Source organism: Tachysurus fulvidraco, chromosome 23 (genome assembly GCF_022655615.1).
Source record: "Tachysurus fulvidraco isolate hzauxx_2018 chromosome 23, HZAU_PFXX_2.0, whole genome shotgun sequence".
NCBI classification, from domain to species: Eukaryota; Metazoa; Chordata; class Actinopteri; order Siluriformes; family Bagridae; genus Tachysurus; species Tachysurus fulvidraco.
The window spans coordinates 16396262-16407010 of record NC_062540.1 but is presented as its reverse complement, the minus strand read 5'-3'; the positions used below and the strand labels follow the sequence as shown (position 1 = coordinate 16407010).

The window sequence follows — 10749 nt, the reverse complement described above, 5'->3', positions numbered from 1 at the left end:
TGAGTGGGACTGTGGAACATAGTGTCAATCCTGAGTTTTGGTTACTTGAGGCATGGAGTTTTGTGTGTTCTTCCTGTGCTTGCATGGGTTTCCTTTGCATGTTCTCTTTAACTCTCTCTTCACAAAACCTATTTTAGATGAGAATTAGCTGCTCATTGGATATTTGTATAGCGCTTTTAACAATTGACAATGTCTCAAAGCAGCTTTACAGAACATAAACATAGAACAAAAGGTTAATAGAAAGAATAATAGAAAGATTCATATAATACAAAAATTCAAGATTTATATTAGATATATTTAAATGTGTATTTATCCCCAGTGAGTTGGCATCTCCTCTTTAGTATTGCAGAGTCTAACTAGAGCTGGTAGATCTCTAGATGCCTCCGGATTCTCACGGAGTCGGCTTCATCTCAGTGGAGGTCCAAAATCTTGATCACACACAAGACAATCTGGTACAATTTTTGGATGCCTCGGTATGGGTAGACCTGACATCATGACCTGATTAGGATCAGCATTAAGTGCAGATCATCCGCTATATATATATATATATATATATATATATATATATATATATATACTGCATAATTGTTGTTATGAACAACTTTTAGTAAATTACTTTAATGTTTTGTTGCATGTGCACTAATAAAATCAGAATAGAGTAATACCCAATATGGAATTTCTTTTGCCTGTGCTCAAAGCAAGCTCCATAAGCCCATGGTTTGTAAAGGATGGTGTGGAAGAACTCTAGTGTCCTGCACAGAGCACTGACCTCGACCCTACTTAACACCTACAGGATGAACTGCTGAAGGATCATAAGTCCCAACCACCAAACTCGAAATTCCTTCCTAGAAAAGTGGAGATTATTATAACAGCAGATAGGGTTCAACAGGCACATATGTGATGCGACGATGATGTGTCCTCATATTGGCCATATTTAGTGTATTTGTAAGTAGCAAATAGGTGATATTAACTATATTGTAATCCAAGGGGTTAAAAAAAACTGATGAGACCTGGACAAATAAAATTGGGTGGTGTGTGTGTGTGTGTGTGTGTGTTTGGGGGGAGGGATTTGATGGTCTGCTTTGTTTGCATATTCTTTTCCTGTAGACTCAAAAGTCTTCACAAAAACGGAACATGCTTTTAGTGCATAGTGTAAATACGGAACACAAGCAAGGGCTTAAAAGTCACGTGGTTTAAAGCGGCATCATGGTTTCTATAGCAGGGCCGATGGAGCCTCGTGATTGGTTAAAGGAAGGTACGTTATAGCCAATTGAAACGTGTGCTTTTTACAAATCGCTGTATACCCCGGAAATAACAAGCTGGTGTTTGGTGTGTTGGGAAACATTTATGCGCTTCATACTTCACAATAAAACGGGAAAGAAAGGCATTCTGAGTACTAATTAACCGGTATGTATGAGAAGGTTCGGGAAATGATCCGTTTATTGGTGTAAAGTTATGAATCTGTATCCTGGGTTCAGTTAGTTGTTTGTTCCATGTTTATAACAGAAAGAGACAAAAGTGTATATAAATAGTGTTGTGTATATAAATAGTGTTGTGTATATAAATTACGTTGTGTATATAACTATAATCAGTTCTATAATTCATATAGATACCAAAACTGTAATGCAATAGTTTTTTGCATTGTAATACTATCATTGTTTTACTTTCATTTTTATTATTTTTATAATAATAGCTATTAACCACTTAGTATTTTAAAGAATGTATTTGTAATCGACCAAATTTTCTATTTATTTAAATTAAAATGCCAATGCTGTGAACGTCCAGGGCTTCAATCTTACATACTGGTGATTATTTTTTTCAGCCGACAGAAGCTGACTGCATAATTTCAAAAATTTCATTTTTATACATAAAAAAAAAAAAAAAAAAAGTCACCACATAAAAATAACATTCATCTCGTGGCATACTTAGCTACACAAAAGTATTTTTGTGTAGTAACAATGTACAATGTTTCTGTGTATTTTGCTATTTTTTATTCGTGCTGAAATAAATGTACTGTTTTTTTTGTTTGTTTTTTTTGCTCTTTCTTTTCAAATAGAAGTTTAAAAACCATTACTTGCCAAATGGCCTCCAAACCAACAGCACTGCATCCCCAAAACAAATGCCAGAAGGAGGATGTGGGGTAAATGAGCTGATTACACACATCCTACACCAGAACATTTCTATAGCTTTAATATGAAGAGGCCGTATTTGTCTTACGTGATTTCTTTTCATACAAACTGAAAAATATCATTATGTATATCTTTCACACTCTCAACCCGACAGGATTTTGAAGCATCAGGACTTAAATAAAGTTACTACAAATTCAAGGGCCAAGCTGCACACTGCTCAGTCATCCAAAAGAGGAGCTGAAAACAAAGACCCCAATGAATCTGCCAAACCTGCAAAGGGAGCAAATGACTGCAAAGGGGTCAGTCGGCTTCCTGTACTTGCGAAATCGATGCGTTCATCTGTAACAGACATATCTCCAAATCCGGCTAATAAGAAATGGGAAGAAAGACCTCTCCTGGTACGTCCATTTTCCAGTGATGTTCTCTGTTATATTAATGAAAAGAGTAGAAGAAGAGGCAGCAAATGTCAGACCCAACATTTCAGAATAAGATGCAGCCAAAAGACACATTTGTGCTGAGTTACAGCAGAGACTTGGCTTGACTAGTTTGTGATCTAAAAATTGGAGAACATACCGGCACTAACGTTGAAGCTTTAGATGCTGATCTGTTTCTGCAGTCTGTACAGATGAGAGATGAGAGAACTGGACAGACTAAAGGAATAAATGCTGCTTTGTCACTCTCTGTAGATAAAGATGCAGTTATGGCAAAATCTCACTGGACTCATTATCAATAGTTAGTCACCCGGCATTGTGGTTACCATAAAAAAACTATTAACACATAAATAGGATTTTTTTCCCTTTAAGCACGTTTTCTGACAATTAAGCCCATAAATCACTTGTGCATGTTTATTTATTTCTTATGTTTGCCCAAAGGTTTGTTTGGATTATATGTAATGCACATGTACAGGATCTGCAGCCTGGTCAAGTTCTTTTGGATTTTATGTAAATATACATATTGTCAAGTTCTAATTTACTTTTTGATGCCTGTAGGGTAAAGCTCAAAAGAGGAAGACCTGCACCAAGCCTGTCCCTTTCAGTTTGTCACAGTCTCGGACCCGCAACCAGAGGGGCACTGAACCATCAACCGCACCATCAACCAAATCTGGAAATCCTACAACCCATCTGACGCATACATTGGCAAAGACACAGAGCGAATACACCAACATTGTGGTTACTAATAATGTCTCTTTAATGGCAGAGAATAAGCCGACTACAGCATTTAAACTGAAAAGCCCAGGGAAAGGAAATGATCTAATCTCAACCATTCAGAAGGACTTGAGCACAAAACTGGGAAAGATCACACTTGCACACACAGAGCATACCAAAGATGGAAGGTTTTCTTCTAAAGCTGTTGGGTTTGAAGACCAAGCAGATTGCCGTTCAAACAGTAAACAGGCTATACAGACTCTTTTATCTGCTGATTGTAAAACAGGTAAGTTCTATGATACCACACAACAAGGAGCTGTGATTCACTTGTTATTTTCGCTTTAAAGTGTTCTCACAAAGGTAAGTGTTCAGGAGAGGTGATGTATAAAAGGATCAGTAAATGTAAGCGGTGCATAAATATTTGGGTGACATTAGGCTGTATGAGAAGCTGGTAAACTGTGCCTCTGTTGGTCAGAACTGAATATGTGACTGTGATAATTGCATTTGAAATCTAGACCTTAAAAATGCTTTAACCACCATTTTGTAATAATCGATGCTTTCTTGAATCCGCAGGTGTGTCTGAAAACGTGTGTAATGCAGTAGCTAATAGTCAGACTCCGCGTGTTTCCACGTGTCCATCAGGACCAGGCTCCAGCATTTACCTGGTTAGTATTTAACTGAATGCTCATCATGGATGTACAAGCTGAATTGAAGTCATAACTATAGCATGTATGTATATGTGCAATTGCATAATAACAGATCCATCATGAGTGGGAGAGACAACTCCGTGTTTACAAAGTGATATCACATAGAGGATGTTTTGTAAAGAAAGTTTAAAAAAAAAATGTATTTCCTCTATATGTAAGGAGAATTTTGCATACCCTGTTGTCTGTAATCAAGCTGGATAAAAGTACCGTTCATCAATTAGAGATTGGTTGCGTAGCACAAAACCGTACTGCGAATTGTCTGTGAGACTTCCAGTCTGCCTCTTGTGCTTCATCCCAAAAAGAACACAACACTGGTGCTCTCATTTCCTTGACGCTCCACTGGAAGAGTAGGCTCACTCTTAATAGGAACCATCTCAGGTCACTGATGTCACAGGAATCTTTACCTGATATGATTGGTGCTGTTGTTATTACAGCAAACGGAGCTTACTGGAGAAATAACGATGAAATGTAACAAACATTTTATGCTGAAATGTTTAGTAAAATTGATGTTTTAGCCTCAGAGAGTCTCCGTGAAGAAGAAGAAGAAGGGCTGTGGTGCTGAGGCCATATCAGGTTAGTGTGTGGATCAAGTACTAGAACTCTCTCTCTCTTTCTATCTTTCTTTCTCTGTGCCTTTACATTTTATATAATGCTTAATTTTAAGTAGTTTCTTGAAGTATTCTCAACTCAGTAACACGGTCATCTGTGTTTTTAGAAAACACCGTGCCGTTCTCGCCAGACCCATCAGCCCTCCGCAGTATTCTGCTGAATGAGGGAATTAAAGTTAGAGATTCTGGTGAAGCAACACCACAGGTGTCTACCTGCCTTTTAGGCAGAGGCACCTCCATTTACTCTGTAAGTATACTTCAGCAGTTTTATTTTATTTGTGTCTTGCTTCCTTCCCTTTAGGGATCATTTTTCTTTTCCACTTTGTTTTTCAGGCTCAGAGAGTGCCCATTAGAAAACCTCAGACACACACCGCAGCATCAGTTGCAGAACCGACGGGTAAATTGTTCTTTTACTTCTCAGTTTCTGGTCTCAGCCATTTTAGTTGGTATTAGTATTAATGGTTAGTAATAATAAAACAAAATCCAAATTCCTGCAGACTACAGTGAAACAGAAGGTGTTGGGGGCTTGCAACCAGCTTTTGCCTGAGAGACTTAACAGCTATGAGGTCATTTATAAAGTTAATACTGAATATTACTCTGTGGACATAATGAGAGATTTCAATCAATCAATCCATCAGGCTCAGAGAATACCAGTTATAAAAGCTCCATCAGAAACCTCGAGAGCCTGTGTGTTTTCTATGCACTTTGCCGCAGTATTACGGAACATCCTCTTCACACTGACGATAAAAAGGGAATTAAAGTCTTGTCTGAAAGAGCATTAGAGAGAAAGATTACAATCTAAATGATACATTCTAGGTCTGAATTTGTATTTAAAGATAATGTAGGAATATACACTGATGTCTCTGTTTTAGCAGGAGCAGTTTCGTTCTCCCCTGACCCATCAGCACTTCGTAGTATTCTGCACAATGAGGGCATTAAAACGGGCAGTTCTGGTGCATTGACGCCTAGAGTACCTCTCTGCCCCTCGAGAAGGGCCACCTCTATTTACACAGTGAGTTCAAGGTTCAAGTATGTACTTGAAATGTTGTCAGCTGAGCAGCTTTTCTAAAATTAATTATACCCATTTAAAACAAGTCATCTTGTCTGCTCTAGGCTCAAAGAGTACCGTTGAAGAAAGCTAGAGCAGAAGAGGCAGCACAAACTGGTAAAGGGTTTTTCACTTATTGATAATACTTGAGGAGTCTCTCTGATTTTTGTTATATAAAGATGCACCTCCTCCTGTGATACAGGTATCAGCCAAACTCCTGTCAGCAAGTGGACGCCACAGCGGGTTCCAGCCTCCCAGTCGCACTCTGTGGTCAGTTCACATCAGGGTTTGGTTTATTTAGTTAGTCTCAGATAAGTGAACAAGGTTTAATGTGAACATGTGTTTGCGTGTGTTTTAGAGGAGGCTAAACTCCACACAAAAGACACATCTTCTCCACACCTCCACTGGATTTCGTGAAACACATGACCCCAGCATGGCCAGCTCCTCCCAGCAGGAAGTAAGATTCTGAACGACATAAGGAATAAAGCAGGATGGGATAAGCTGTTATCGGGAAAATAATCATTTTGAATATAATATTCACTGTTTAATGCAGTTTAATGGTTCATTTCCAGGGTTAATTTCGGGTAATAGCATGTCAGACATGTTTTTGTATTTATATAACACTTGTGTGTGTATATATATATATATAATGTTTGTTACACGTTACACATCATCTGTTTACAGTTATATTTGATGTGGAAGGTCTCTCACCAGCTACTCGTTTGTTTTTTCTTTTCTCTTGTTGTTAACCAAAATAAACAGGCAGCTTGTCATGTTAGCAAGAAAAAAGCTTTCCACCCTGAAGACTTACAGGAAAAAACTTTAATAGCTTTTCAGACACTGGAATCTCCTTCCATAAATGCTAAATAAACATTTCCTTTCAGAAAGCTTTCCATATGGGGATCGGGTTAGGTGTTTGATTCCCACTTCCATCCTCTGTTTGCATGTTCTGCTGGTGCTTCAGGGGTTTCCTCTGGTTTCCTTCTCCAGTCCAAAGATATGCATGTGCATTAGGCTGATTGGCATTTTGAAATTGTGTGTGTGTGTGGATCATTTTCTATATTAATAAAAAATCAATCCAGAGGAGAATCCAGGAAAGAGCTGCCATAGTTTTTAATGACCCCGAGTGTTTCAGTACAAAAGTCCATTGTCAGCCGCAAAAGCAGTGTGTTTCTGAGACCGTATTGAAACCATTCATTCATTCATTTTTTGCCGCTTATCCGAACTTCTCGGGTCACGGGGAGCCTGTGCCTATCCCAGGCGTCATCGGGCATCGAGGCAGGATACCCCTGGACGGAGTGCCAACCCATCGCAGGGCACACACACTCTCATTCACTCACACAATCACACACTACGGACAATTTTCCAGAGATGCCAATCAACCTACCATGCATGTCTTTGGACCGGGAGAGGAAACCGGAGTACCCGGAGGAAACCCCCGAGGCACGGGGAGAACATGCAAACTCCGCGCACACACACAAGGCGGAGGCGGGAATCGAACCCCGACCCTGGAGGTGTGAGGCGGACGTGCTACCCACTAAGCCACCGTGCCCCCCCTCGTATTGAAACCAGTGGATACTTAAAGTGCTAACATCTGTCGTCAAAACATACTATTAGTTTGTGTTCTTCTAATCAAAGCAATCCTAGCTGTAGTTGTTGTATTAGCAGCAATGTAAGTCAGCAAGCATAAGGAGAAAGAACTATTACAGGTTTTGCATCACCAAGCATTTTGATTATCCACAGGTTTCACTTCCAGCTCAGAAGCACTATCTTTCTGTCTCTCTGTCTGTCTGTCTATCTGTCTGTCTATCTATCTAGCATTCAGAGTCGCTGCTATAGAAAATTTATTTACTTGGGTTTGAGAGTTTAGCAGTACTGTTATTAAAGGACATTAAACTTCTTATAACACAGAGATGTGAATCTGTGGCAGGAGGAAGTGGTCCAGAGGTTATTTCAGGAAGAACCAGAGCATGAAGAGAACGAGCTGATGGAGGACAGTGGAGACGAGGTTACTTCGGGTCAATCGCTGCAGCATCACCAGTCTGTAAGACACAAAACCTCTTTGGTTCTTGCTGTTTTACCACGTGATGATTGTGAGTTATGATCAACCTGCTTTACTCTTTCTGCTTAGTAATGTATTTGTTTTTCTCAGGCTGAATGTGAATTAAAGCATGGAGGTGAAACAGAAACAGCAGAAACAGAACGCTACCATTCAGAAAAAGAGAAGCTCCCAGCAGCGCAGCCGTTCATCCAGGCACCACACAGGCAGTCAGTCATCGTGTTTTCATCTGGTCAGAAGCTGTTGTCTCAGAATGGTGCCTCAATTCAGACATCTCAGCATGCAGCACAGCTACAGCTTTTCACAGACCAAACCAGCAGATCACAGAGTGGATTGAACTCAGAAACAGATAGACCAGTGTCTCCTGGCAAGCAATGCAAGACAAAAGGTGAAAAAGTTACATTGAGTGAATTGAGCATGATCCGATATGTTTTGCGTTTTATGTGAATGTTTATGGGTTTTGCTGCAGCTTCCGGCCTCAACTTGGCCATGTTTGCTCTGAAACGCCGTCTGCCACCCCTGGAGGAGATGTTTCTGGATGAAGAATGTGCCATGTACACTTCCCGACAGCAGTCATGGCCGACTCAGCACCGCTGCTACAACCCCGTGGCCTCGACACTCCTCTTTCAGGACTCTACTGTGAGTTGTGATCATTATAACACAATATAAAGTGTTCGGTGTTCAAGAGATGAAGTACCTGGACTTGTTTAACCTTAAAGATTTTTCACCACTCGGATGGTGCGCAGACTCAGCAAGATGTTTCAGCAGACCAAACCAAGCACTAAAAATTAATTGTATTGTTTTTTTGTTTGGTTGTTTTTTTTTTTTTTACCATGAACCATCATTTCTGTCACAGCCAATCACAAGACTAAGACATTGCTGTAAATGATTTAACTGAATGTAGCTCATTGAGAAAAGGGATGTGATTCTCACCTTTCACAGATTCTTTTTCTTCTCTTGTCTGATTATTTAAAGGCAGGGTCTCCGATTTTTGAGAAACGCTTCAGAAAACTGAGTCGGGCCGAATAATAAACAAAAATCAAAACTAACGTGTAGCCAATGAGCAGAAAGGGGCGGGGCTTGTCAATATGCGGCGGAGAGAGTGTTCAGTACGCACGTGTGACATTAGCAGAAAGCGGTTTTAACATTGACACGGAGGATAAAAACAAAGAAAGAAAGCGAAGAAAGGCTTACGATAAGGCAAGAAACTATCGTGGTAATGTAGAGAGGCAGCTACAACCGCGTTTTGTGTACTAACAGCGTTTAGCTCAGGAGTTATTGACTCGGGAAACTCCAACCTGTGAATATGCAGCTAACTTTACTTAAGACGCCGAGGCGCTTTTTTTCCTTCTCGATAGGTGAGTAACGTTGGTTTTGCTTTGTTACACAGAACTAATATATGCCTTTGTCTTTTGCATGATTATGCTTGTGTGTCATTTTTGCTCCTCTGTTTATCTGCAATCATGTTGTTCTTCCCTTCAGCTATGATAGACACATTTCTTTCCATTTGTTGCCTGGGTTACGTATGTGTGGGCGGAGCTATCAATACAGGGGTGGGACCCATTTGGGTTAGGGGCGTGTTTGTTTTGGTGATTTCAAATGTTGACATTGGCTTTCAAAAATCGGAGACCCTGCCTTTAAGTGACAACTCAACATTAAAAAATGTATTGAAAACATTACAAGGTAAGAAGGATATTTATAGACATTAATCCAGAGTGTGTTTATTCTCTGCTGGAGAGTCTAAGGTGCGAGTTAAAAGTGATGATGTGAAGCAGCACACTGAAACATAACCTCTTCAAACGTGTTTTATTTATTAGCTATGAACTAATCACTGATGGTTTAACGTTAAATTGGAATAGTGTTAGTGTTAGTTGCTGATCTGGACATCATCATTGGACATTCACATATTTTAGCTTAATAGTATTCATATAGTGCATCGTGTATAACAATGACTATTAGACTAATTAGTTCCTTTCATTTTCCTGTCTCTGTCTCCACAGTGCTTTGTGCCCATTATTGTGACCAGTTCAAGCCTCAGCCCTGTTCCCCAACTATCCTCATCAATCAAAGTGTGAAGACTCAATACCAGCATCTGAGTGTTTATGTAGATTTCCTAAAAAAATGTAAATTTACTTGAAGTTCGTCAGCTTTGTTCTTCATGCTATTTATTCAGTTTGAACAGTAAGATTGCTGATCTTGACTCCGACGAGAGGCACGGGAACATTTCAAACCTAAAGAGATGAGTGAATCCGGTCAGCGTCACTACTTAGTAAATACACGAAGCAAAATAAATGGACCTCCGATGTCATTTTTCTTTAACTGTTTGCCAGACCATGTTTAATGTTAGTGTTTACCAGCCAGTATTATTATTATTGTTTTTTTTTTTATCACTCCAATATGCTCTTAGATTTACACAACTAACTGACACCCTTATGTAGTTTTCTAACATTACACACCAATGATTAAGTCTTCTAACCTCTATATCCAATTTTAAATGAGGTTTGCAAGATGGCTTAGTATTATGTGTGTAACACTAATTCTGCCCAGCTTTCAGAGCTATGTTCGCTCAGTAAGTGACTTGGGTCATCGAGTATCGTCCCAAAAGGCAGAACGCTATCAGCACATTGTTACTTAAGCAAATTAAGCAAATTAAGGTTAAGCAAATCTGCCTGTTTTACAGCTCATTTATTTCTCAGGCAATTATCTTTGTACTTATATTGTCTATATTTAATTAAAAGAATCTATATCAAGGACTTCAAGAGGTTTTGTTGTGACCTTTTTATTTCTTTTTACCAACCCTATAGAAAACCTCCAGAAAGGGATTGTTGCAATGCTAAGATGATCTTGAATCATTAAGTATCAGTCAGTTATTTAATTAAGGAACTTTTCCTAAATTCATGACATTCTCCAGGCAGGAAAAATTAAAATTTTTTTTGGTATCTTTAAAATGTTGTGATTGTTAATGGTCTATAAAAATGTGTATACAAATGATGAACGATAGAGCTAGTCTACCAAGCAAGTAAAAGCTTGCCATGTGTAGAATCCAAATTGTC

General features: G+C 39.2%; 1 protein-coding gene across 4 annotated transcripts; it reads left to right on the top strand.

Moving 5' to 3' along the window:
* Window positions 1–1254: 1254 nt before the first annotated feature.
* Window positions 1255–10455, top strand: LOC113658360 (trophinin associated protein). Of its 4 annotated transcripts, none has more exons than XM_047807408.1 (16): window positions 1255–1407; window positions 2057–2140; window positions 2284–2527; window positions 3119–3560; window positions 3848–3939; window positions 4497–4554; window positions 4697–4836; window positions 4923–4986; window positions 5465–5601; window positions 5703–5754; window positions 5840–5907; window positions 5996–6094; window positions 7565–7681; window positions 7790–8084; window positions 8166–8335; window positions 9697–10455. In XM_047807408.1, the coding sequence occupies exons 2-16, from the start codon at window positions 2082–2084 to the stop codon at window positions 9769–9771; spliced, it is 2112 nt and encodes a 703-aa protein (XP_047663364.1). In that variant the 5' UTR covers window positions 1255–1407; window positions 2057–2081; the 3' UTR covers window positions 9772–10455. The 4 variants fall into 4 exon arrangements, with proteins under 4 accessions (XP_047663364.1, XP_027026549.1, XP_047663362.1 ...); XM_027170748.2 differs by having other exon boundaries at window positions 5462–5601; window positions 7568–7681; XM_047807406.1 differs by having other exon boundaries at window positions 5462–5601.
* Window positions 10456–10749: the final 294 nt, after the last annotated feature.